At 39.8% G+C, this 26,972-nt stretch overlaps 1 protein-coding gene across 8 annotated transcripts in view; it reads right to left on the bottom strand.

Annotated features, from left to right (window-relative positions):
- DAAM2 (dishevelled associated activator of morphogenesis 2) overlaps positions 1-26,972 on the bottom strand; it is a 202,678-nt gene that overhangs the window by 37,826 nt on the left and 137,880 nt on the right. For 7 of the 8 annotated variants that reach the window (XM_031504231.3, XM_031504232.3, XM_077781857.2 and 4 more), the window contains 10 exons: positions 19,181-19,291; positions 18,191-18,294; positions 16,901-16,967; positions 15,896-16,013; positions 14,259-14,397; positions 12,804-12,862; positions 12,243-12,427; positions 11,021-11,338; positions 3,403-3,510; positions 685-717 (listed from right to left, as the gene is read on the bottom strand). In XM_031504231.3, the coding sequence (XP_031360091.2) occupies positions 685-717; positions 3,403-3,510; positions 11,021-11,338; positions 12,243-12,427; positions 12,804-12,862; positions 14,259-14,397; positions 15,896-16,013; positions 16,901-16,967; positions 18,191-18,294; positions 19,181-19,291 (1,242 nt within the window). The remainder of the gene's footprint in view (positions 1-684; positions 718-3,402; positions 3,511-11,020; positions 11,339-12,242; positions 12,428-12,803; positions 12,863-14,258; positions 14,398-15,895; positions 16,014-16,900; positions 16,968-18,190; positions 18,295-19,180; positions 19,292-26,972) is intronic. The other variant, XM_031504234.3, reaches the window with a different exon arrangement.

Below are 26,972 nucleotides of genomic sequence, written 5' to 3' on the forward strand. Positions count from 1 at the left end.
GACACTTATAATCATATCTGAACAATCCTTTCCTGATAGCATCACTTTTACCAAAGTTGTTACCAAGAATTTTGCTTGAGAGGTAGCCAGTTTAAAGACATGCATAATCCACTATTTCTATCAAAACATGATTTTAATCTTTTGCTGAACTTTCTGAGGGTTTAAGCTGTCCATTTGAACTCTTCTGCCCCTCAGATGGCATAAATCCTTCTGCCAAAGTACCCAGTTCTATGCAAAGAAATATTTCCTTTATCAGAAAGTCTGTGGCTTAGTAAGCGCATCTGAAGACTTCAGTACTGTTCAAAGCAGACAGAACAGAAATAGGAACACTGGGAAAAAAGGCTCCCTGAGAGACCCTTTTGTTCTCCTCTCAAGATAGTAATATTTTGGTTAAGGTAGAGTTCACACTGACATTCTTTTTTGTCCCTGGTCTTTTTTCCTCAGGATCATAAAAAAAAGGACTACAGACACCAGCAGCGAGATACAAGCAAGTGAAAAAACAAGGACTACCTTCCAGCACAGAAATAATACAGTTAATAGAATTATTTGTACCACCTTCCCCATCAAGAAAGCAGAGTGCAAGGGCATATGAAAGAGTAGCATGAGCTGTGACCCCATAAAGGCATGGTCCAAGACTTGCCCTTCACACACATGGCAAGAGGATCAGCAGACAATGATACTCACCTGCTTACAGGAGGAGGGGTTAGTTAGCAGGTCCTATGCAGGCAGCAGTCACAAATAACGAAGAGGGAAACATGCCAAAAATTAGCACAGAAAAAGATACCAAGTTTAACAAGGCAGCTGAATTTAGACAACACACTGTTTTCTAAGAGCATATAATGCTTAGCAAGTAATACTGGCCCAGATGGTTCAAAGGTATTTCAGCATTTCTTTGCATATTTTAAATCAGTAGATGTCATGGAACTAAAAGTCCTAGGTCTTTTATGAAAATAATAATTTTGGTCTCCAAAGCATAAATCTTTTAGGTTTTTAAATATTAACTAGGATAATGCTTAAATACCTTTACAAATCCAGTCCAGAGCCTTACTAAAAGAACTGCTAAGGTTATAACTTGAGGGCCAGTTCTCCTCTCCCGATGCATAGGCACAGTTTGTGGGTATTAACAAATATAACAAGCAACAACTTGTTTCAATGGCACATCATACCCTTTAACAACTTGTAGCCAAGTATTTTGAAAGCACTCAGTCACCACCAAAGAGGCGGAACAGCACTTCTGGAAGACAAATTTCAACTATTTCATGACTTACTCATTACTCCAGGAAAACACCAGCTATACTGAATCAAAAGGTCAATATTACACAGTAAGATTAGAGCATGGTCAAAAGACAAGTGTAAGAATACTTGGTCCAGCATTCTGTACAGTGGACAATTTTGCTTTCCCTCATAGCCACCAAAAAGGACACACTGGGCTTGAGAGAGGAGAAGAGACCCTCTGTCATTAAAATAATTAGAAAATAGAAAAACTGTTTAATATAAATGAAACTGGAAAAAACAAGAAGGTCATGTTAATAACAGCAAAGAAAGAAATGTCTTTATCTCTACACATTCAACATTTCAGATGCAAAAGAGCAGGGCTTTGCATTGACATTTTTCTTTACAGACATTTGGATGAAGTTTAAAAGTCACAAACCCAGAGTAAACACATACTTGGTCAGAGTGGAACATTTCCAAAAGTAAAGGAGGAAAAAAAATATGAACTGAAAAAATTCTCATAAAATTTTAATTCAAAAGCAATTTTTGTTGCCTGGTCTGAAAAAAAAAAAAAAAAAAATTGATGAGAACTCGATGATTGGAATCCAGTTCACTATGAAGCAAGTATGGATGAACTAGGAAGTATCACGTAAAGTAACAACAACAAAATACTTATGGAGAAAAAGAATCTCCTAAAATAATGTAAAAACCTCGACAAAAGCTGTAAGGGCAGCAAGATATCTAACTGCACAAAAATACAAGAAGCTTACATAAGTGTTACTCTAGTGTCTGGAGCCACTGTCATAAAGTGTGTTTAATGAGGATGGAACAGTACTGCTCAGAGACCCACGGAGGCAGGGGTAAGGGTCAGGTTAGTTTATGGCTGAATAGCTCAGGCTGCCTTCCAGTGATTGGTAACACAGTCATAAATATTATGATTCTAGCTGAGACCAGGACAGCTTTGGCTTTGGTTTTTGGGGACAAAAAGAAGCAAGGCTTTGCAAAGTCATTTCTAGTGAGGAAGCGGCAAGGTTTGCACCTGGAACATTGGAACAGGAGCTCTTGGGACAGGGTCCAAATTCAATCTCTTAACTGCACCAAAGCTTTGTGTGCCTTTCTTCCCTTCTGGGAACTAAGATCTTGTTTCAAGGAACGTGATTTACAGAAAGAGAAAGGGACCCACTGAAACAGCATCAGCTATTTGCAGAAGCAGAATGAGAAATGAAATCTCATCATGCAATGGTTAACAGCACATTCTTCACAGTTCACGTTATCCATGTGGCTGTGAACTCATAAATAAGAACAGTTATTCATTATGTTTATTGGATTAGATAGAAAAATAAAAGAGAGAAGGGAGAAGATGGAAAATCCAAAGACAAGGGGTTGGCTTGTTAATTTTAAAGTACTGAGTCAGTTAATGAAGTAGTTATCATCACTGAAAGGAATAATCATAAAGGTTGTTTATGGCAAGTGGGTCTGTGTCTTTTCCTAAAACTTCAGAATAATGATCCAGTTCTGCTGCATACAAAACATTGAAAATATTCCAAAAGCAAAGGAAATGTGGGGGAGTTCAAGGAGTGAAAGTACAATCTGTCTGCTGCTAAATCTCATTCAGTGGAGATAGAAAGATTGAAAGTGACTTGCTTTCCAAGAAAAAGAGGAGGGAAAATAGACATTCTAATAAATGGTCACTTTTAAAGTATGCTGTTTGCTCTCTAATCTGTAATTCAGACTGATTCTGTCACCTAGCCAGTTCAGGCAGTTGGCTATTTAAGAAAAAACAGACAAAATTAAAGAGAGCTAATACAGTCACCTTGCTCTGTACTCAGGGAACTACAGCCTTTTTCCTCTGGATGAATGGGAGAAACAGGAAGTTTGATATACAAATATAAACGTAAAGCTCTGCAGCTTTTGGAAGTCAGTGGCCAATGACATTAACCATAGCATTACCTGTTGGTAGGTGCTGTCTCCAAGAGCTGCCTGTGATATGAAGTATGTCCATATCAGAAGTTTAAACCCTGCCCCGAGTGTCCATCCCAACTTCTTTTTGTCTTCAGATTTTTTGGAAAGTGGCAGAGCATCGAGTGATGCAGACTGACTGTAGGTGGGCAAGGGCTCAGACCACTGTTGTGTATTCATTTCTCCTCCAGAAATTCAAGACAGAAAAGTTATGGAAGAGTTCACTCCTACCTGGTGCCTCTGATATGCGGAGAACATCTTTTCAAAATCTTCTAGATCCAGCACCTTGAATGCCTTTAAATCATCAATCTCATTCCAAATCGTGCCATGGATCCTCTCCTAAAGGAAAGGGCATATTTTAACTAGATAGCAAGGATAGCAAAAGTATTTAGCTAAGATCATCCAATCCCATTTGGAATAATAATTCTCTTCTACTCACTGGTCATGTTGCTATCTACTACTGTTGTCATTTTAGAGGACACATTTTGTTTCAAGAGTCAAAGGAGAAAAAATATTGTTTCATTTTGGGGTGTCTTTTTTTTTTTTTTTTTGGTGTTTGTTTGGGTTTTCTTGCTTGCTGTTAAAATACTATTTTGTAGTTTTCATCACAGCAAGCTTCTAATGAAAAGGCACATTCCAAGACTAGCAGACCACATCTCAAGCATTATCCATGATCCCACAGCATATTTCCTTTCAAGAGTGGCCATCTGTCTAACACAAATGACTGTGGTCATGCTGAAAGGAGTGTTACCATCAAGAGGAAAAAGCTTAGGAAAAGCACTGATGCATGACAAACCCCAGACACATCTTCCCTTTTGCAAATTTATCCAGGTCCTTTTGTAAAGCTTAAAGGGTGTGTGGTTTTCATTATGTCTGCCTGTGAAAGTAGTTTATTATTTTATTTTACTTTTAAGCTTTTGAGTCTTTGAAGTCTAATTGTTTCCTATTACATTAACTCCCTTGTCTACATGAGGTCTTTGTCAAGCCAGATAGACACAAACTACACCCAGATCCCTGAAACAGCATCATTCAGGGTAACTGGAAATGTTCACAACCCTTTTGATGATACATTATCCTGAATGCCAGGAATCCTAGCTTTTTGGCAGATAATTAGCATGGAGGGAGACAGGCACAGAGAGAGGTTCTACTCCTACTTGCTGTCCACCAAACCCAGAACAAACAGGCTGCTGTAGTACACTAATTAACTAATCAGCAATCACCAAGTGAAGGTTTTGGGTCTCCTGCTGACATTCTCAGGAGAGATCTCCTTTCTGGCAGAGGACACAGATCAAACTACCTTCTCCTTCCTACTGACTTTTAAGGTGCATCTTGTGTGGGACAAGCTTTGGGTGCTCTTCACACCACTGACACCACTATTCTTAGTTCATGTAGTTTAAAACATGTATGTTTATTGTACTTTATTAACTGCAAAAATAATGAAAATGCTGATTAAAAGGAAAAATAAATGGACAAAAAGACTTGCAAGGAAAGATCTAAGCAAATGCCAGGAGATGAAGAGCCAGAGCACTAGTGCAGGGAAAGCCAGGGACCAGGAGGAATAGCAATGAAACCCTCACACAGGTTCCAGCTCTGAAGTATCTGACTTGTACCTACACAGCAAAGTGCGTTAGCACTTCATTATCAGAACTAATTAGGAACAGGCTCTACTTCCCATTCAGAGTCATCAAAAGGAATGAGGGAAATGTGCTAAGCCACAAGGCTCAAGGAGCAAGGGAAAAAAAAAAACTGAGGAGGATAAAATGAGGGGGAAATCAAAGTGTGAAGTGTTCTGGAGAAAATTCCTGGCAGGGCAGACACTGTGGAGGAAAAGCAACACCCTTTCTCCAGAGGCAGCTGTGAGTGCCTGAGGGTAAGAAGGGGTGTCTGCAGTGCTGTTCACACTGAGTGCCTATCCTAGATGGGAGCAGCACCCATCCCTGAGCAGGCTCACCAATATCATTCCATCATCCCCTGCAATCAGTGTGGCTCTTCTTTCCATAGCAGGAAGAACATGTCACTGTGACACAGCAAACAAGTCTGGGAGGCTCATCTCAGACAAAGCAATAGGAGACAAAATTCATTTTCTTTTTATCCTAGCCCTGAACTCCACTGCCAATCTTAGCCAGAAGCATCCAGGCAGAGTGATCATTCTCATTCAATTTCCAAGCTGGCTTTGTAAAACATGAATTTTAAATCCTGAGGGTGTATTTGAAGCAGAGTAATTCTCTGAGTGTCTCACTGTTTCAGACTGTCCAATCAAACATTGAAATGGTAGAATATTTCTTGACAGGAGTCCTCAGAGTCATCACTGGGATAGAGCCCTAAGGATGCCAAAAAGCTGTATTTGGCAGAAGCTGGATGTGACTCAAGACAGCTACTCATGAGTCTTGCCCATCTACCTGTCCAGCTGCAAAAATCTCATGGGAGTGAGGTTTCCTCACTAATGGCAAGAACAGTGAAAATGTTCTACAGAACAGCCTCGTCTGAATGAACTGCAAAGGTGCCAAAACAGGAAATTCTGGGACTCAGAAGAGGACTGCAGAGAGTAGTTTTCCCCTGCTTTCCCAGGAAAACAACCCAGTGAAAATTATTCCAACTTCAATTCAGATTAATTTCAAAATCCAGGTTGAATCTGGTCCTGTACAGGATGGTTTGTATGCTACTTGTACCAGAAAGACAAATTCCAAAGCAGCACCTCTCGCAATGGTGTGCACAAACAGAACTTTGACCAAAGAAATCCCATTTTAGGGCTAATGTAATCAAAGAAAAATCAATGCAGGGAGAGGTATAAACAAGTTCACACTTGCAATGGGCCTGTCCCCTCTATTTCTACTATAACTCTGTCCTTGAAAATTTTCATGTTGCTGCCAGATAACTTCCTGGACTGAACTCTTGATACACAGTTTACACAGTTATGGATTAACTGGCTGATATTTCCTTGTCATCAGCCAGAGAAGACACAGCATTTTAAGGGAAACAGACTTGCATAATGTGGTTGTTATGATAAATGATTCCCTCAGCATCATAAAAATATTTATGTTCCCTAAATAACAATTTAAAAATAAATTCTTTATTCCTTCTTTTCTTGTTTTTTCTTCTCTGCCCCTAGAAAGAAAAAAAAAATAAAGAAACTTAAAAAAAAAAAAAGAGTAGTCATTTTGTCTGTAATGATTTTCTCTCCATTTTCATTTATTTGTTTATTCATTCTAGAAATCTACCAAGAGATGTGGTTCCTGTGCTTTGGAAAATTTTGGTCCACTTGGAAAAGCAAACCCTGTGAACTGTACTTCCAAGCATCCTCTAATGAAATGGTGACACATACCAGGTCAGGAAACATCTTATTATGAGAACAAGTACTGACAAGGCATTTGCTCCATCAAGCTGAGTTTTTGGTATGTTGCATTTAATAATTCACTCGCTGTAGCAGTTGCATCATTCCACCTTTATGGTAAATCCCAGTTTGCTGATGGACAAAATGACATTAGAAAATGACAGCGTTTCATGGCACTACAAATCATATCAAGCTGCCCTCTGCTACATCTAAAGGATGATTTTATTCACTCTGATAGATAAATAATGATATTCTGGAAGGCATCAAAGTCCATCATGCCTCAGTAACTTCACAGCATGAGTGAAAACTTACAGTACTTTTGTCTGACCTGCAGGTTCAAACAAACCACAGAAATGATGAGTGTTCTGTGAATACTGGAGCAGGCAATTCTGCTTATTAGTAGGTTAATATTTGTTTATACAAATATTAACCAGAAAAGTGGAAGCAACTTAAAACTTTAATTGACAATTCCACTATGAATCTGAAAACTGATATGAATAAAGCACAAGGCAAAAAATTTTCCAAACTTTTCTCTTAATATTAGATAATTTCTTCAGTGTGAGAAAAATCCACTTCAAGCAAAAGGTGCATTTTTTGGCCTGTTTTTAAAGCAAGATAGCTATTTTATTTCATTGTAGGCCTAGGCACCACCACGGCTATTATGAGTAGCTTCACAATGAAATTTTGGAGAACTCTATCCATTAACTTTGACTCTCTAGCAGCAGTCCATCATTTTATGCCATAAACCTCAGTCTGCTTTCAGGAAAAAATTCCAGAAATCAGAATCATTGATAACATTATAGAAACATTTTTAAAGAAAAATGAGTGTCAAAATGAACATTTTGTGTTTATCTGACTGATTTGGGAGATTGGGTTTGGTGGTTTTGATTAGTTTTTCTGTGTGTGTGTTTTGAGCTTTTTCAAAAACTCCTATGTGGAATGTAGAACAAACACCTTTCTTATGAAACTATTCCAGTCAGGTCTATTTAGGGCTGGCTAAAGAAAGCCTCTCCCTGACATCAGTGATGAGAGTTATTACCAGGACACTTGATGGGAAGCTGCTTCTCCAGCCATGAGACAAGAAGCAGACCAGTTGAAAGCTGACTTAATTTATTCTGAGAACTTCAAATCAGTATGTTTATATTTAACAAATAGGTAACTATTAATCCATAGTACCAATTTTCTTGAAACTAGTCCATTGCTTGGGTTTACCATAAATGTTTGGTCCCTGATTGACCTTTGGTGTTGTGTAAAGCCCAGAGTGACAGAGCATTGCTACCCAGAAACAAAGAAAGGAATCCTTCCAGGATTTTACATTGGTTATATTGCAGTATCTTTTTCTTAAAAAACAGAGACCCTTGGCACCAGCACTAGTGTAGTGCTGCATGAATGGAATTCACAAACAATGCTACAGTGTTGTATGAATGGAGCTGTGGTGTGGAAGGGCTTCATCAGAACTCAGCCCATCCAGGCATCTAAATGTCTTTGCCACTGGTCATTAGCTTACATCAAAACCAGCACAAAGTCTTCAATTCTCAATGGAAATTAGTGGGCTGTTGGAGTTTCCTTCTTAGAAGCACAGATCCTTTCCAGTCAAACCTTTTTTTTTGTGGTGCCCATGGGAACTGTGGACAATCTGTCATTGTCAACTGCTAAGAGCCTGACTATATTTGATATTTCTCCTAACACCCAACAGCTCAGTTCTTTTCTTCCAAGACAAAATCAGCATTGGACAAAAAAGGTGTCATATGAATTTGCCCTGGAGAACAGCCTTGATTCCACTACTGAGAAATTATATTGCAGACAAATCCTTCTCAGCCAGTCTTGTCCACACTCCTGGTGGCCTCTTTTGGCTTTCCCTCATCCCTCAAGGCAGGCTGCATGGACAGAGAGGAGTTTGCTCCCATGTGGGCTGCCTCAGTCATCTTCACACTGACCTGAAAAATCTCCTGAGAGAGATTCTGTACTAATTGCTTAGAGAAAGGTGGTCTAAACAGTATGCAGAGATACCTAAGAGCTGAATATTTGACCTACTTGCAGGCCTAACTTTACGTACAGCTGTTTCCAATGATGTCTTCCCTCACCTTGCTGTGTTTCATGTATTGTTCCTCAGAATGTTTTTGTGGAAGAAAAGTGTTCTTGTGAACTGGAAGTTAAACCCTACCACAAACCACAAAAATACTTTTGTATTTTTGTATGTGCACACTTCCAAGCCTCAGTTTCCCAGGCTCAAAAACTTGAGATGAGCTGCTCCCAGACATTTGCTTGTTTTGAGTCCTCACTCATTCCAGTCTGGCTATGCTGACAGCTCAGTTCAGGAGAACACCACAGAGTGCAGCAAAGGTAACGAAAGGCATGACAAGACCCATCCAACCTACTCATGACTTTGTGCTCAGAGGACTCACATCCATGGGAATAGAAAGATACCAAAGCAGGAAATCTAGGATAACTGAGGAAGATGACCAAAACATATCAGCTTCCCCAGCAGTCAGTGAAATTAAATAACTCCATAACAAAGTGCAACCCAAGTAACAACATGAGCCACCTGTACTGACACCACAGCCTCTGCCATTTTGCAGAAACCATACCAGGTTCAAAACACTAACACTGGCAGCCACTCCAAGATGAAGGCCCTACCTTCTTCTGTCCCCTTTCCCAACTATTTTGCCTTCCTCAAAATAGTGTCTTTTAGCCATCTCACCACCCAGGTCTTCAATTTTATTAGCACAGCTGCCTTCACTCTTATCCAGAGGGCAAGATAAGCCTACAGTTACTGTACACTAAACAGAAACACCTGTGACTCTCTCTTTTTCATATAAATTCATATATATATATATTAGCTATTATTTCTTTTCTTCAGAGCACTAAGTTCCATGTTCTGCAAAGGAAAATAAATCCTCGTCCTTACATTCTCTCCCACACCCCCCACGTGGCCTTGACAGACAAGCACAGACGGTCCAGCAAATATTTCACTTCACTTTATTTTAAAGAAAAGGGGAGAGGGGGAGAGAGAATTCTTGTGGCATTCCAGAGGTCCCTGGACACTCATTCCAAATGCCGGAGTTGGGCCCTGGGTGAATTTCAGTCTAAAAGAGAACCTGGGTTTCTAGGCAGAAATCCAAACTCAACACAAACACTTTTTTTCTTTCTAAATCAGTTAAAAAAATTAAGACCTAAAGAGAAGGGGAGGGAAAAGAAGAAGGCAAAAAGAGAGAGAAGGAAGAGAGAGAAGTGAAGGGGAGGGAGACACAACCGAAGTAGGAGAAGATGAGTGCAACAGGAAGAATCCGAGTCCTCTGATGTTTTTTTTTTTCTTTTTTGCCAACCTATAGACCGTTCTAATGATTCAAGGAGAAAGGCAGCTTCCCTCATGGTCATGAACAAACAGTGAGGAGAATCAGGACACCTTTTTCTCCTTGGTGATAGCTCTTGCCAGAGTAGAGCTGGCTGTTTTTCCAGATGGTTCTCACCATGTTTTGCCCACATTGCCTCTGGTCACCTGTTAGAATGCAAAATGTCCCTCAGACATTTTTGGAGGTTCCAGGTCCAGGTCAGAAGCATTTGAGATCCTGGCAGGCAGCCGGAAACAGCTGTGATTTTGGGTTTGAACCATGGAATGGTTTACCAACCTTGCAGGAAGAACAAGAAGTCACAAAAGTTTAGATATTATAGTAGAAGTAGTCACAAAGTAGAGGGAAGAAATTTTGAGTGCTGTACAGGGGGGATTTAAGTCCTGTACAGGGGGTTTCTGTTTTGCACATGGGGGTCAGAGGTTTTGAGATGGAGGGATTTGGGCCTGTCCTGTCCTCCCTCTTTCTTCTTCCTTACCTCCATGTTCTTGGTGATGTTGGCACTCACAGATCGGTTTAGAGTAGAAAGGCACCATTTAATATAGGTAATAGGCATTGGGGGAAAACTGTAAACATGTAACACGTAATGTACCATATAAAAGAGAGCAGCAGCCCTGGGCAGGGAGAGAAGAAGCAGTCGGGGTCAGAGAGGATGTCAGGGTGTGTGTGTGCCTCTGCCTGAGCTGTGAGCAAACCACAGCAGCCCCAGAAGGAAATCTTTTAGATAACTTGCAATAAACAACCTTGAGACCAAACAACAAGAGACTGCTGAGCATTTCTTTGGAAGCACGGGTTGGAGGAGAGACTTTTCCACCACACGGAGCCACCCTGACCTAGGGTGAGCTCCGGCAGTCACCCTTTTCCCTGGTGTACAAGTGAGGGCAGCTCCAGCACACCATTCCTGGAGATGTGCAGCTCTTTCTCACGTATTCAGCCCCACAGCAGCTTTGCTTGACCAGACCATTTGCATGCCTACACCTATGCAGCTCAATCTATCCAGCACCTTACACACAGGGGATGTGCTGGAGAACTGGGGAGAATCCCTAAATACAATTAATGACTCCTACTGACCACAGCCACTTGCTTCTACGCCACTTTGCATTCCATGGCATTAACCAACACTGGGATATACTCAGAAAGTAAATCAATTGAGTAATACAGTTCTTACCTCACTCAGCTTAGCCCAGTTGAAGGATTTCAGTGGATGTGAAGGCTGTGGGATGGATTTCTTTTTCAGACTGGGGCCACTGGTGCTGAAGGTGGTTGTTGAAGGGGGTGGCACCCCCATGCTGAAGAAAGGTGGTGCTCCTGGTGGAGGAGGAGGTCCTCCTGGTGGAGGTGGTGGAGCAGGAGGGGGGGGACAGCTGGAGAAAGGCAGAGGAGGTGGCAGTGGTGGCAAATTCTCAGACATATGAGAAGAGGACAAAGCTAATGGGCCACCTGGAGGAGGGGGTGGTGGGGGTGGGAAGGAAATGCTGCCCCCTTGCTGGAAAATAAAAAGCACAGAGAAAAAGAAAGCAAACAGTTTAAAAGGCACAATAACTTCATGTTGCCAGCTGATGTGATTTTATTACGACTCTCAAAATATTTGATGTTTTCTTTAAAGCCTCCTGCACTCAAAGCCATGCAATAAAGGGAGGAATCTCAGCTTTCATTTAAGAGAAAGTTTCAAGCCCATGGAGTTGTGGAGAAGAGCCTGAAAAAGGAACCATAAATGGCTCAGAAAAACAGAAAGCTAGTAAAAGAAGCCAAAATGTATTCTTTTCTCTTTATGTATGAAAAAAGCGAAAAGTTCAATCTTATGAACTTTTGAACTCCTGAGTTTAAAAGCTAAGGGTTTGAAACACTGAATACCTGTCATTAGGCCTCACTAAGGCAAAGTGATCTGAGAGGGGAGGGGGGGATCAATCTGCTTCCTGCAGTGTCTGACTTCCCAGGGCTGCGTTCTGGTGGCTCAGACACACTGCTGGGATAGAAGGAGCACCAAACAGGAGGGAGCATCTGCAAATGTCACTTTTGCAGAGCTCTGAGACAGTTCAGATGCTCTTGCAGCGTGATAGGAATCCCGTTTCTTATATACTTTTGTATCAGGGAGGTTTCTCTCTATTCCACTGAAATAACAACCAGGGTCACCCCACTCAGCAGTGAAAATTATGGCTGGAGGAGGACACACGTGCAAGAAAGGTGGCTGAGGAGAAGGAATGGAGCAGCCCATGCATTAACCATTTAATACCACCAGCTCAGGGATTTTGGTCTCAGCTAAAAGCTGAGCAGCTTCTAAGTATTCCCTGTTATGATCACATATGTGCTTCATGCATAACATGCTTGTGTTCATCATTCACTAGTTAGCAGCCTTTAAACAAGGATGGGGAAGACTCCCAGTCTCGTACCGAGAACTCATTAAGTTGAGCCACCAGATCATTCATCTGGTCTCGGGTCTGGCGCAGCTCCAAGGATTCCTTCTGCAGCTTGTCCTTCATTTTGTTCAGCGTCTTCATCATTTCGTCCTTCTCCTGGGTCTTGGTTTCACATTCCCGCTCTTTCTTCTCTAGCCTGCTCATCAGCTCTGCATGGTCTAGGGGGAACACGCAAGTGGGGCTGATGAAACAAAGCTCAGGAACAGTCCCTGAGGAGATGTAGGTTATGCTGAAATAAAGCTGACACTTCTGTCAGCTCAAGCAGGGATGTATAATGAGAGCAAGAAAAAGAAAATAGAGTCTGACTGTCTTGACAATGACCTTCAGTGGTGAAGACAGCAATGCCTAAGTTTCAATTAGACTGTAAAATCACTTCATGTGAGGACTGAAGGAACCCCCAATCCTGTGAAACACAAACTGTTCACCAGGACACAAAATGTCTGCAGAAGGAAAAGTTGTACCCAGCTCTGCTGCTTGCTCTGTGAATGAATCAGGATCAGTTTCTGCCTACAGAAGTGCAGAGGATGAACTCACCTTTCCGGAACTTCTCTGCCTGATCCCTCCACTGCTTGACTTCATTTTCATTCACCAGCCTGAAAGATGAAACGAGATCATTTAAACTTTTCCTGAGCTACCCAGGCTGAAAGGCAAGTGGCCATTATGTGTAGTGATCAGCAAAAGGCAACCTGGTAAGTGTACAGGTTTATACAGGATCATGCCAGTGGTCCTTCTGGATCCAGATTCTGCTCCCTAGCCTACAGCTAATAGAAAAAGGATGCCTTTTTACTCAATGTCATAAAAAGGGATAAAGTAATGGCTGTAGAAGAAAGTCCTGTTACATTCCTGTCTTCAGGTAATGCCCTCAAAGTGCCAAGTATACTTATTTTGAAAGAGAGAAGTCATCACTAAAATAATCACAGCTGCTATGAGTTACAAATTACCAGATTGCCATTGTTTTTTTCTACTTCCTGTGGTTCTATTTTTTCTTTCTTACAAGGAGGAAGAACACTTTTCTTTTAGGTAATACATCAGTAACAAGGCAATTCTCGTATCTCATACTGGCAGTTATTTCCTATAACTAAGAGAAAATATGCAGGGTATGCTGGGGATTGATTAGATATGCAGAACGAGAAGTAGCTATGAAAGCAGAAAGGGAAGATCAGGAATGAAATCTACAATGAAGTCTGGTATCCAACACCACTGTATTTTTCCATGACAAGAAATCAGTTTCATTTTGGCTCACACCTATAACAAAAGGAACTGTAAAATTTTTAGTACAGGAGAATTTGGTTTCATATAGGACATATGTTCTGTAAATATTCTTTTCAGTGGATAATTCGGAAGGGTAATGGGCCATGAATTACCTGCAGAGGCAGTTGGATGAAATGAAGAATCCAAAAGTTTGGCTAAAAAAGGACTGAGAACAGGGAAGTTGAGAAGCGAGCCAGCTCATGTAGCTAGACTTCTCAAATGATGCATCCTATGGGAAAAAATAATGGTAATGCCCTCAACCAAGTCTGTGGGTGAGATCAAACAGACATTTTATCAAGAGGTTTTATGTGCCCAGTGGGGACTGCTCTCCCCTATTTACAATCTTTCTAAACCATGTGCTCATTAGTAGGAATGGGATCTATATAGAGAATATATTATTATTTTTACTTTTTAATATCAAGGAAAGCTTTCATGAGCATCCTGAATTAAAAAAGGTACATGAGGAAGCCTTGTTATAAAACCATGAGCATTTTTTCTGCTCTGCTAACCAGAATAACAGTTTCTAGAAGTCAAATACAAGGACTTTGCTAGGAAATACTGGCAAGCTAAGATGTCATTAGAAGGAAACTACTTAGAAGACTTAACTACTTAACAAGACAATGAGAAGCTGTAAGTTGAAATAAGAAAGTCCTCACATATTTTATTTCTTAAGCAGCTGCATACTGATCATATTCTTATACCTGCATTACAGAAATCAACAGTAAGGAAGCAGCTTACATTTTAATGATATTTTTGACATTGAAGTTTTCCAATGGAGCTATATCTGGATCATCTCCTCGTTCATCCTGAAGAACAATTTGTTGGAGTATTCTGTCCAACAGCTGCCACTGCTGGAAGGTGCCTCCATTCCTCTTATCTGTATTGAAAAAAAGACCAACCCATGAGATCTTCTAATTCCATACCAAAGTGCAGACCTGCCAACAAACTGGCATTCTTTCCTCCCCACCCTTCACCTCAGTCCTGTGTGTGATGAATTACAGAACACAAAAACTAACTCTGAACAGCTGCTAGCAGATTATTTACAAGCACCTGGCGTATTGGGACAGCAACTTTGTGCCTGATGTGCACATTCAGGCTATGCAACCCTTTTGACAGGTTAGCTATAAGTTGCACTTTAAATGTCTATAAAAAGGATTCCTTTGTGGTAACTAACACTCAGTGTTTTCTGGGGCTTGATGTTGAGGTCACTGTACAAACAATGAGATGTTCTATCTTCATGCTTGGTAATCTGCAGGTCAGTGAAACTCAACTGGCATGAAAAATTTGTACAAACATGACTGGAAAGTGCAGAGATAAAGAACAGAAATTGAATCAAATGGACTGATCCCATGGATATCCAAACAGAGGAGCCAGAGCAACATTAAGTCCACCTCAACTCTCTGAGTTACATAACCTAGATCTTTAGATTCTTTAAAACTGCTCCAGTACAATCCTGCTCTGGCCTAACAGGATTTAGTCCTTCTGCCACCAAAAATCCCAGTCGACACATAAAGCTCAAGCACTGCTCTAAAGAGAAATATCAAAGAGGCCACTGAGACAAAGTATTGCTCAAATTTGTGCATCACTGGACTTGAATCTAATGAGACCCTGCGAATATACCACATATAACATTATTTGCTGAAAAGCACACCCCAGTACATCTCCCTCGTGTTCCCTTCTCAGTTTGACTGCTCAAATATGGATGAAAGTAATGGAAGACGAGCAGCTCACACCTAACAGGATCAAGGCAGGCAGTTCTTTAGTGATCCTGCTGTTACTCTGGATGCATAACTGAATTATTTTATTGCAATTAGCAAGATGATTCTTATCGCTTCCTTTGGAAACAAATTTCAATATTATTTTTCACTTTGAGTTTGGAAGCTCTTCATAGATGCATTGCCATGAGATAGCAGCCTCAAGACTTACTGTGGAATTTCCCAGTGGCAGAATAGCTTTCAGTACTGTAGTGTTTCACCATAAAAAAATACTAAGTGTCTTTTTTTAATATTCTAAATTCAATCCATTTCTGAGAATTCCCTGCTCTATAGCACAAGGACTCTTTTTTTAAAACTTCTGATTTAAAATCATTAAAAGCTCTATCAGTGACTAACTAGAATGCCTCAGCTATTCAATTTTACTGGCAAGTGCAGAGAGGTCAAACTTCTGCCCTAAGTATTGTGACAAAAATTTTGCAGTGTAAGATACCAAGTTCATTAACCACAGCCAAGTTCTGAATGGGAGACAAGGGCAGTGTGTGCCCTGGTATCTGTGAACTTGTACCTACACCAGAGTTTCACCCAGTTCTCCAACAGCCGTTGCTCTGAAAATCTGTGAATGTACTCACATGGCACCTACAAATCTGTAAATGTACTCACATGGCATCTGCAAGCAGTGCTGGAGGATGGATAACAAATAGGGATAGGCATCTGTATGCTTCAATCTCTTCTTGATCAACTCAAACATCTGAGAGGCACTTTTTGTATCAATGTGGATCTGAAGCAAGAGAAGAGAAAAACCATCCACAGCTAAAGCCTGATTAACTGTGAAAGAGCCAATCAATACAGAGACAGGCAAATTTACAGCAACTGGACCTCTGCTAAGTCTCCTGCATGCTGCAGGTTCCAGGAAGGCACAAGGGTCTTTGACACCACCATTGTCATCCCTATCTAGTATAGAAAAGATCCCCAAGTAAAGGGCTAGAAAGGTGGGAGGCATGCAAAGCCACCAAGAACTGTTCTGGAGCAAGCAAAACATTTGGGTCCTAGAAACTGGTGGCACAAATAGCAGAAACTAAACAAGAAAGGGTCAATTGATCTGCATCTGTGTGTGCAGCAAGAGCTGTTCACAAAGAAAGAGGGGAATAAACCATTCAGGACCCTACAGCTTTTTATTATTGCTAGAAGTTGTCTTTATTTTAGACATTAAAATCCACATATTCTAAAATACTGATCCTCTCCACAGGCTCTAAGGCAACGGTTGTCAGCAGAGTTAGATTCAATCTCGAGAAGAATATCAGGAAATAGCCCAAACTTCACCCATAGTCCTGCAAAGGGGATGTCTGAAACTAGAAGACATCCAGAACTGAGAACCTGAGAGCAAGGTTGAGAAGCTCCTTCACTCCTGAACATTCAGGCAAACAAAACAAAGTTTTTATCAAAGGCACTCATCAGAAGCCCTTTGTGTGACTGCTGTTTTCACTGTTCACACAGTACAAACCTCCTGCTGGCTAAATGAGAAACAGTGAAAACAAGAGCATCAGCCTCTCTCAGCATCGAAGTCAAACATTAGTTTTAGGGAGCACAAAGGAAAAGTGCACCAAGCATCCCAAGAGGATTCAAGTTCAGCTTTGGCAAGTTCAGGTATTACAAAGAAAAACTTACCAGGTCAAACCGCTTGGCAAGCTCCAGGTCATCTTCATTTCTGACCATCTCGAAGAAATCTAAATGTCTAAGAGGAAACAGAATAACAAAACATCTGCCAATGTTCATGGCATGATTCAGACTTAAACTGTGTCACTAGAGAAGCAGCAGTATTTCAGTTCAGCTAGAACATGTGGAAATTGGCAAGCCTTTCTTCCATGAAGTGCTGCCACAGGTATGCAAGGCCAAAAGAAAAGGCTGGCAGAGGTGTAGACACTCTGTAACTCCTGTGCTAAGTCACTGTGTTGAGGAAAGGTGCAAATAATAAACATAAAGATAAAAAAAAATTAAACATAAAATAAGAAAGGGATATTCTGTTTTTGATGAATGCAATGCCTGCAGTTCTAAATAAATTTCTAAAAAGTCCACACCATACTTGCTACCCAGGTATTGGATCTTTAACAAGCTGCCTCTTTTGAACATTGAAGTAGAAATGCATTCAGTGATCAGCTCACAACAGTGTCTAGATATGCCTATTGATAAGCACAGCAGCATGACTGTGTTTGGATCTGGGTGACCTGGTGACTGACACATTTGACCATCTGGACTTTTCTTACACAGAGATTGGAGCACAGCAGACGATGTGGAGAAAGGCTGTGGCACATGTGCAGATCTGGTACAAGAGTTTTTGTAATCCAGGCATCTGAGATCCTCTCAAATCTTTGTTATTCTCCTAACTTGTAAAATCCAGAAGTGGCTTAAGTCCCTCCTAAACACTCTTGGTTACTATCCAAAGGAGTACAGATTACCTATAGGACAGATTCTCTTATTCTTGTTTGTAATGTTGCAGATCAAAAGCATCATTCCTGCTTCCAGCTCTGCAGCAAACTGTAGTCATATAACTTGGAAACTCAGAACCTGCACTCAGACCACACATTATCAGTCACAATGAGGTCAGTGAACAACTGGCTTCCCTCCCTCCTACCAGAACAGGCTTTTGTTTCAGTTTTGCTTCAAGAGAAACAATTAGAATATTTTTTGTATTTTTCATTCTGACTGCCAACCCCAGCTGAGAGGAAAAGCAATTGAGGAAGTCCTTTGCCACAGCCTCTGCCAACTTAGTATGTATGTTTCCTACTTTGTCTTTTGATGCTAATTTTAAGATAAATATATTTTTTTTAAAGTTTCCTTTTGCTTTTTTTTTTTATGGAGTCAGTTTCAAGAAGAGACAGAATCAGCTATCACAAATAGAGAAGAGTTTTTAAGAAGTCTTTCTGTTCATCAGTAGCTTTCTCAGAAAATAAGTCTTACCTGTCCAATGTGGCATTCTCATGTCCTCTGAGCTTGTCAATGACAGGTTGAATTCCCAGCATTAGAAACTCATATCGGAGATGCAACCGGAACTCCAAATTGTCCTTAAAAAATGAGGGAAAACAAAGTTATTTGTTTTCAATAGCTTATGAATTTTGCATATGCAGTCATAAGGGCAGCACACTCCATGTTGCTCCATAAGGACCAGAAGCTACTAGCATTTACCCTGCTAGTCCATTAGAGGTTGCCCTCCAGGTTACAGATAAACAGCATTGCAGTCTTCCTCCTAATTTTTTTCTATTTATTTGTCATAAAAGCATATACAAGAAATCACATACTCTGAAAAACCTGCTTACATCTATTCAGTGGGATGTTACAGGATTCCCAGAGACAGAGACAGATACACTGTCAGATAGCTCTCATGAGCTTGTTGTCTTTTGTGTTTTAACAAAAAAAGAGAAAATAATCCAATGTCACAAAAGTAACCCTTTTAATGAAATAAATTAGTTTAAACTATCCTTCAGATTCAAAAGGAAGTCTTGTTAATAAAAGTAAAACAACTGGGTTTTTCTCTGAAATGTTTCCATTTGATATTTTAAAATTAAAATGCTTTGACTTTGGCTTTGAGTCAAAATAACTTAACATTTCAAAACATTTCTGAAGGTAAAGCAAAATATTTTCTAAAAAGGCTGGAATAAAAAGGTAAATGCTTTGCAGTTCTTAAAACAAACAAACCTCCCCAACCAAAACAACAAAAAACCAACAAACAACCAACCAAAATTAATCACTTCAGTGTAAGTAGTCTGTGTTATATTGAAGAAGATAGAAATGAAATAATATGGAAGACATAAGAGTGTTCTTAACAATTAAGCATTATTTTCCACAAAATAGATCCACTTGCTAGCACAAGATTTGTGACTTAATCTATTTCCAAGGGAAACTAATTTAAAACATAACATTTGAGAAGGAATTTCCAGGGCAGTGACTCACCTCACCAGCACCTGCATTCAGAACAGCATTGATAAAGGACATGATGGCTGTTTTGAGGTTTACTTCATCCCGGTATCGCCCCATGCTTCGGTCGAGCTCATTTAACAATGACTGAAACAGAACAGCAAGCTGGGTCAGGGGACATAAGCTCATTTCTTGCAGGATAGATTGCACTTCTGTATATAGGGGGAGATAATTGCAAAGAGAAGCAATCTTTTGAGGAATAAAGCCTATGCCTGAACCTTGAAAGATTTATCCTTATTCTTTCACTTACCTCTTTAACATGAAGCAGACAATTATTGCCTCTTGGTAAACTCCTTATAGAGATTTTCAAATAACAGGAATATCCCCTGTGCATACAGCTCCAAATCTTGAAGTTGAATTCACATCTCCACTGGAAGTGCAGTTAAATTCCAGTTGCCATGTTACAGATTCATGGAATGGTTTGTGTTAAAAATGACCTTTGAAGATCATCTAGTCCTGACCCCCTTGCCATGTGCAGGAACATCTTTCTGCCACACCAGGCTCCTCAAAGCCCTACCCAGCCTGGCCTCAAACACTTCCAGGGATAAGTCATCCACAACTTCTCTGGCCAACCTGTTCCAGTGCCTTTTCACCTTCATAATAAAAAACATCTTCCTTTTACCCATTCAATGTCTAGCCTCTTATAGTTTAAACCCTTTAGCCCTTGTCCTGTCACCACAGGCCCTGGTAAAATGCCTTTCTCCATCTTTCTTATAAGCTCTGTTTATTGAAAGGCTGCTGGAAGTTGTCCCTGGAGGCTGCACATCCCCCCCATCCACACTGACCAACCCACAGGGGGTGTCCAGCACAGGAATGCTTTTGGTCTAATTTCTGCATACATACTGATTTTTTACCATAATCTTGTGCCCATCAGGAGACAAAAGAAAAAAAGACTAGACAAGTAACATTGCTGGCCTTTGCCTTATTTAGGATTAATTCCACTTGAATATTTACCAAAGAGGTTATATGCAGAAACTGATTAGCCACAAAAGCAACTCTACTTTCAGCTTTGTGCTGATCACCGTTAATATTCTCTCCAGGATCTTCTCTGATCAGTTCATAATTCCAAGGATGATTTTCCTTACTGAAAGAGTAACGAATTCCACTTGAGATCTGTGAGTTCAGATCTGTGAGTCCAGCATAAATAATAAATGCCTCACACTCATATATTTGTTTTGCTATCACACTAAAACAGAGAGAATTCTTTTTAGTCTCCCTAAGAAGTTTTGACCATAAAGGGACAACAAAGACAAAAATAACTTTTTTGTGTTTGGCTCAGCAGACCATCTAAATAACATTTTGAAGCCATGATGCTGAGTAAGGAAGTTAATTTTCCTCTAGTCAGTCCTTTGTGCCCCGTTACTGAAAGTATTCATTCATAGCAAAATCTTTCCTCCGCTAGTCACCATATGTCTATTTGGTTTTCTGTAGAAAGCCACAGAGATATGTCTCAAGAAACAGGAGGAGCATCTTCCTGTGCATTCTTCAGGGGAAAGAATAACCTCCTGGCTTCATGCTTATTTTTGTGCAAAAATATTTTGACCTACCATACACTGCTACTCACAGCTGTTTTCATATCTGAGCATAGTATGCTCATTATCAAACAAGCTCCATTTCATAAACTCTTTTCTCTTGCTGCTTCTAAATTTCTCATCTGGAATTTTCAAATTTTCTTACTCCAGGCATTTGAGTTCAATCTTATCCACCCCATTAACTGTGTTACGACCAAATAATATTTTACTGGAAATGGGAACAAGTCTTACATAAGAGCACATGAAATGCTCTACTGAGCCAGATTGGTGATCAGCTCAATCCACCATCCTAGCTCCAACAGTGAAAATCAGAAACTGAGAAGTCTTTAAATTCACCAACAAAACCAACTCTTCAACTTGACAAACAAGAACTAGTGAAATAAATTAGAAAATTTTATTCTGTTACTGCCAGATTTGACATTAAAATCCAAAACACATGTGCCTGCTTGGAATAATTGAATTAGCCATCACTACAGAAGCAGTAAAACCAGGAACGAAGCCCCTGAAAAAAACCAGCAAAACCAAGAATAATTTTGCTGGTTTTCTTCAGAGGCTTCATTCCTATCATACTGTCTCAAAGACTTGTAGGAATACGCTAAAATCTACGAAACAGCATATCAGGTACAGCATCCAGACAGGTTGAAGGATGCTAACAAAAGTTTTTTCTCCCCCATTTCAGAATACTGAACTAGGAACAGAATGCAATGGGAGGCAAACCAAATTCAGGGCAAGAAAACCCAAAACTCTGTGTTGCACTAATCCAATTGAAGAGCAGCACATCTACATGTTCAGCTTGAAAGGAAACACTGTAAGTTCTTGCAATTCCTAAAAATCAGAGTCTACACCCATATCCTGTGGCCAAATTCCAGTATCTCCATCTCTTTGCAAATGGCTGAGGTTCAAATCTTCACTTGAACATTTCCTGTGAAAAAGATTTCACCACACCTCTTGGCAGCCAGTTCTGTGGCCCAATTGATCTTACATTTAAAAAGGTTTTTCCTACTATTTTAGCTAAACTTTCCTCACTTAATCCCATTATTCCTCATCACTGACAACCAGTAGGGTTTCATCCAATCTGCAGCAAACCTCAAAAGGCTTTGACTGAGCCCTAAAGGGAAGAAGGAAATTAAGGGTGAATACATCCTTTTAATTTGTTCCTTATTAGATCCTCTACTACAATTCCAAATTGATCAGCTTTCTCCTTACAAATTATGGTCTGTACTGATGGTGTTTGACATAAACCAGGCAAGGGGGCTCTGGAAGGAACGCTCCTGGCCTCCATCTTTTCAACTGACAATATCAAACTTTCTTTATTCATTCACTGGCAGCATTAAGGAAGAAAACAAGAATTTTCTGCTCAAAGCAGCCTGGCTAATATTTCCACTGGGAAGTAAAACCAGCTTCTTTCAGACAGTATCTAACACCTACATTCTCTCAAGACTAAAAGGAAAATTCTTTCTCCCCACAGGGATCCACAGCTAGACGAGTGTTTTAAATAACAAGCTGTGCTGGAAGAGCATTGGAACATCCTGACAAACTTTTTGGGCCAATAGAGCATTATGAATTTGCAATGTTAGTTTTGTCTCAAAATATGGCATGTTAAAAAGTATAATGTGAAACAATGTCATGACACAGAGAAAAGGAAGGGAAACAGAAAGCATTACAATAATCAGAAAGGCAACAGCTTAGGGAAGAGAAAAATGTACCCCTTTCACAAGGGAAATCAGTTATAAACAGGATAATTCAGACATGAATTACTTTAAAATCAGAGACTCTTCTCTCTCAGTTTTCATAGCATTTTATAAAACTCCATCTCCACAGTGAGCCAGTGACAGAATTATACTGAATACATGGAAAAACAAGGGCTCATCTTCCTGATTCCACATTTCTGCTCTGAGGATTTACTGTTTGGATTTCAAGTGTTTTATTTCATCCCTGCTCTTTAATGGGCAGGGTAGGATTTGTAGGCAAAGTAGTATGTTTCAAACAATTGGATGAAGACAGAGTTTTCCAGATTGCCTCCAGGAGGAGATTGAAGACATGCCCTAATACTACTGTGGCATTTGAGTATAGAAAGAGTATTACACTGAAGAGGACAATTTTCAAGAAATATCTTAAGATGAACCACAGACTCTCCTGTTGGACATTAAAGTGAGAATCATTCCAGGCAGAAGGGCCGTATAAAATAAGGGTCAATAATTAAAGCAAGCAAAAGGAAAAGCTCAGGCAAGAAGACATGGCAAATATGAGAAAATAGGAATAGTGACCATATAAATTGAGACATAAACATAGTACAGAATCTTGTTGCAAGTGCCAAGACAAGGACAATCCTGATACACCCATTAACACATCAAAAATCACAGACACGGAGTGAAGTTGCAGTATGAAAAGGGAAATGAGTGAAGACTGGAGCCTCAACAAAAAAGAGTAAAATCTGGAGAATATCCCCAGGGCTTTAATGTGAATCCCGATTGAAGTTAGGGACTGACAACTGTAGTCAGTAGATGAAATGCTGGCAATTGGAAATTGAGACATAAATTATATTTTACGTCAGTTTCAATTCAGAGTAAAATCTGAATTGTTTTGGTAAGGAAATAGTCTTTTATATTAATATAAGTTCTATTTATATTTTCCATTAACTTCATTAAAAATTAAAAAAAAAAAAAGAACATATCAAGAAGCAAAGACACCCTTTACAAAGAATTTCAGCACTGTTTGATTCATAGTCTTCAGCTGGTATTACTTGGTGCAATCCAGTTAAATGGGATTAAAAGCCTTTATAATGCTCAGGAATTTGAAATTTGACTTCAGATATCCTACTGTAAGTTTTCTATTCAAGTAATAGAAGCTATTGCAGAGCTAATGTAAGTTTAGTAAGAACCATATCTTAAGTCACAGCTTTCCTTCTCCACTAATTCACCAGTTGCTGAGTCTTCTGACAACTTTTGGCAGCTGTGCCAGGTAGCAGGAGTTATGTTTAGAACATTGACTGGCAATAACTTCTCACATTCAACAAAATGTGCCATGTTTAATGTTGCTGTGTTAAATACATGATCTCTACACTCCACTACACTTGTGCAAACTGGAGATAACCACTGTTTCAATCTAAAGTTGTCAGCAGCAAGTTATTCAGGAGCTCAAGTTTTAGATAGTTGTCAGTAAATCATTCTGAACCTCTCTTCCTTCTTCTTACAAAAAGGAGTGAAAGCAGAACCAGGTACCCCAAATTATTACTCATCACAATGATATTCCTCTTCAAAGGGAAAAAAATTGTTTTGGAGAAAAATAGATCTGTATTAGTGTTAATTACATTCACTTCCTGATTCCCCAACAGACATAGTGCTGGTCACTACAAATGACATGAGGGAGAATGGGACACCTAGATTTACTGCTACCTGCAAGAGTCAAAAATAAATCCAAGTAGATAGTATACAAATTGCCAACTTTCACAGATGAGGAGGAATAAATTGACAGCAAGATGGTTGAATGGAATAACAAATATTTTCAACCACTATTATCAGGATGGCAACTTAAGGAAAAGCAACACTGGCACTGATATTATCAGAAGTCAGCATCACCTCTGAGTTATTTGTTGGATATTCCAATAAAAGTGAGCTCAGTACAATTTCCAGAAATCCCTGCACTTTTACTTCACAAGAACTGAGTTGAGTTCCAAAATTTGAAATTATTTTCCTCTTACATATTGTGTCTCTATTTTGGCCATTGTCTTGCAGAGCTAGATATAAAGACTGAGCCTTTAGAGTCTTTAGAGTTCCCAGCTTGCCTTCCCCCCACCAATTAGAATCAATCTGCAATGATGGACCACAGAGGCAAAGGAATAAATTTCTACTCTGCATAGTTTCTCCTGTTCCTACAGTTCAGTTCAGTTTTATTACTTTCACGAAAGAATTCTTGTTTGTGGGCTCTGCCAGATTCCCCACTTGTGGTGGATGGTTCTCAACATAACAGTGTTTAGGTGTGGCTGGTCAAAGTCAAGCTGCAAAGTATAAAGTTTACTGCAAGCTCCACACTTTTTGGACACTTCACTGCACCGAATGATGCTGCTAGATGCTCAAGCTGCAGGAAACACAGCCCCCAAAGGGTTCTGTTTCACACCTAAAGGATCTCTTCAGATACTTGCAAACTCTGGGTTACAAAGATTACATTCAGGACTAGGATTAAAAGAGGGTAGAAAAAGGCTTTCATTGTACACTACATCTTTGAAGCTTACACGAAAGGTAAAGAACAAGCATTTTCAGCTCATCCTTCTTTTCAAATGGCTTCCCATATTCAATTTACAGTGGATGCTTTTCCTGAGAATAAGCTGCAAGGCTATTCTGAGACAGATGTGCAGAAGGGCAAGAGGCAAAGAGATGGAACACTCTTAATTTTAAGTGCTAGAGTATCAGAGAAACTTCCTCTAAAACATAAGACAGACTATGACCACATTTGTTTCTCCAGGATGTAAAAAATCCCCAGCCTCTCTGTTAGAAGAATAACTGGAGATGGATGAGGAATGTCTTTGGATGAACACTTACCTCCTCAAAATTAAGCTACTGCTGAGTATAGTGGAAAATCCCATTTCAGTCTCTAAACACAAGTATTAGTAATTGCAAACAAGAACACATTCCTTCTGCTAACTAATTTTGGGAGTTGGGTGGGGCTTCTTTTTTTTTTTTTTTACTTGAGAAATAAAAGAGAGTGTCCATTTGTCTTTCATTTTTTCCTGAATGGAAAAGTATTTTGACAAGCACAGCATTTAGGCAAAGTATTTTTTATGAGTGTAAGAGGCTGGTAAGCACCTGCAAATCATTCCACCAGATTCCTCAAAAGCTACCACATCAGTGACTTAGCTCAGTTTTTCAGTAACTTTTAAATCAACAGAGAAACAGAGAGAGAGAGAATACCCAGCTAGGGTAAACTCAGCATCTGTCCCATATGGGCTTATTAAGCAGAATCTGTTGGTCCAGTAAGGGCAAGTTAACATGGGACCACAAGTGTAGTCAGGCTTATGAGTTACTGCTTTTTCTAGAGCAGTCTCCAAGGTATAAAATAATGTCATATTAATTCAGGAAGGTTTCTTTATTTCAGCTAATTACTAGAGAACAAACTGAATTTAATTTTTTTCCTTCTCCATAGGCAGCACCTATGGAAGAGATCATCATAGCTCATGTACATGGCTTACTTCCTGCACTGCTCATTCCTGTCCTCCTCCTGTACTAAAGAATGGTGTCACATTCTTATGACTGCAGCTGTAATCTCTTCACCTTCCAAGTTTTAATGTAATTATGATTTTCTCTCTTGAAGCAACCTCAAGAGACACACATCACATCTGAATAGACAATGTGTGAATAGACAATGTGCAATGCAAACGAGGGGGTGCACATTGAGGGATGGATCTGACAGTGCCAAATATAGGTTAATACCAAATCAAGATCTCCTGCATCCCTGTCCCAGGTCTGAGTCACAGTCAGTGAATCCCATAGTGCATTTGGTTCTAACACTAACATTGGCAGCTACTGTCCATCAGCATAGACTGCTTCCCCATTCACTTTTTTATTAGCCTAAAATCCATTAGTTGAGGTGGAGGTACAAGATAATGACTGTCAGGCATTGGGATCCAGTGCCTGCTGGCACAACACCACTCTAATGATTTTATCTAAGGAAGAACAGTAAATGGGTTAGATTATCCCAAAGTTAAGGAGCCACAGCTTCACACACAGATTCTCCACTTTTTGTAAAAGTGCTCAGAACACTGGGAAGAGGAACATTATAGTAACAGCCAGTAGTTTCCACAACAAAAGCCTGTCACTGACCTACTTGAAGGTCTCTGAGAATGCATTTCTCTTCTATGGTCTGAATGGGAGTTATTTGAGCCAAAAATTGCTAACTGACTATGATTCATAAATTGATTGCTAAGTGACAAAAGTATCTCCACCATATATAATTTAATTCTTCATCTCCACTATTTAATCCAGAATCCTTTCATTACTAAATCAGCGATTTAAAATCAGGACAGAGGCTCCTGAAATTCTGTGGCTTCAGCTTCTAGGATAGAACAAATCATAACCATCCCAGAAATGCCATCAAGCTAGAGTATGAGCAGATAATCAGCCTTCTTTTAGCAAAGCAAAACTCCATTTTCAGGCAAAATATATGGAATTTTAAGTTAGCAATAATGACCAGTAAGATGCCTGAAATATAAGGGATTTCCCTTCCTAAAACAAAACTATAAA

This window comes from Lonchura striata, chromosome 3 (assembly GCF_050655825.1).
Source record: "Lonchura striata isolate lonStrDom1 chromosome 3, ASM5065582v1, whole genome shotgun sequence".
Classification (NCBI taxonomy): domain Eukaryota; kingdom Metazoa; phylum Chordata; class Aves; order Passeriformes; family Estrildidae; genus Lonchura; species Lonchura striata.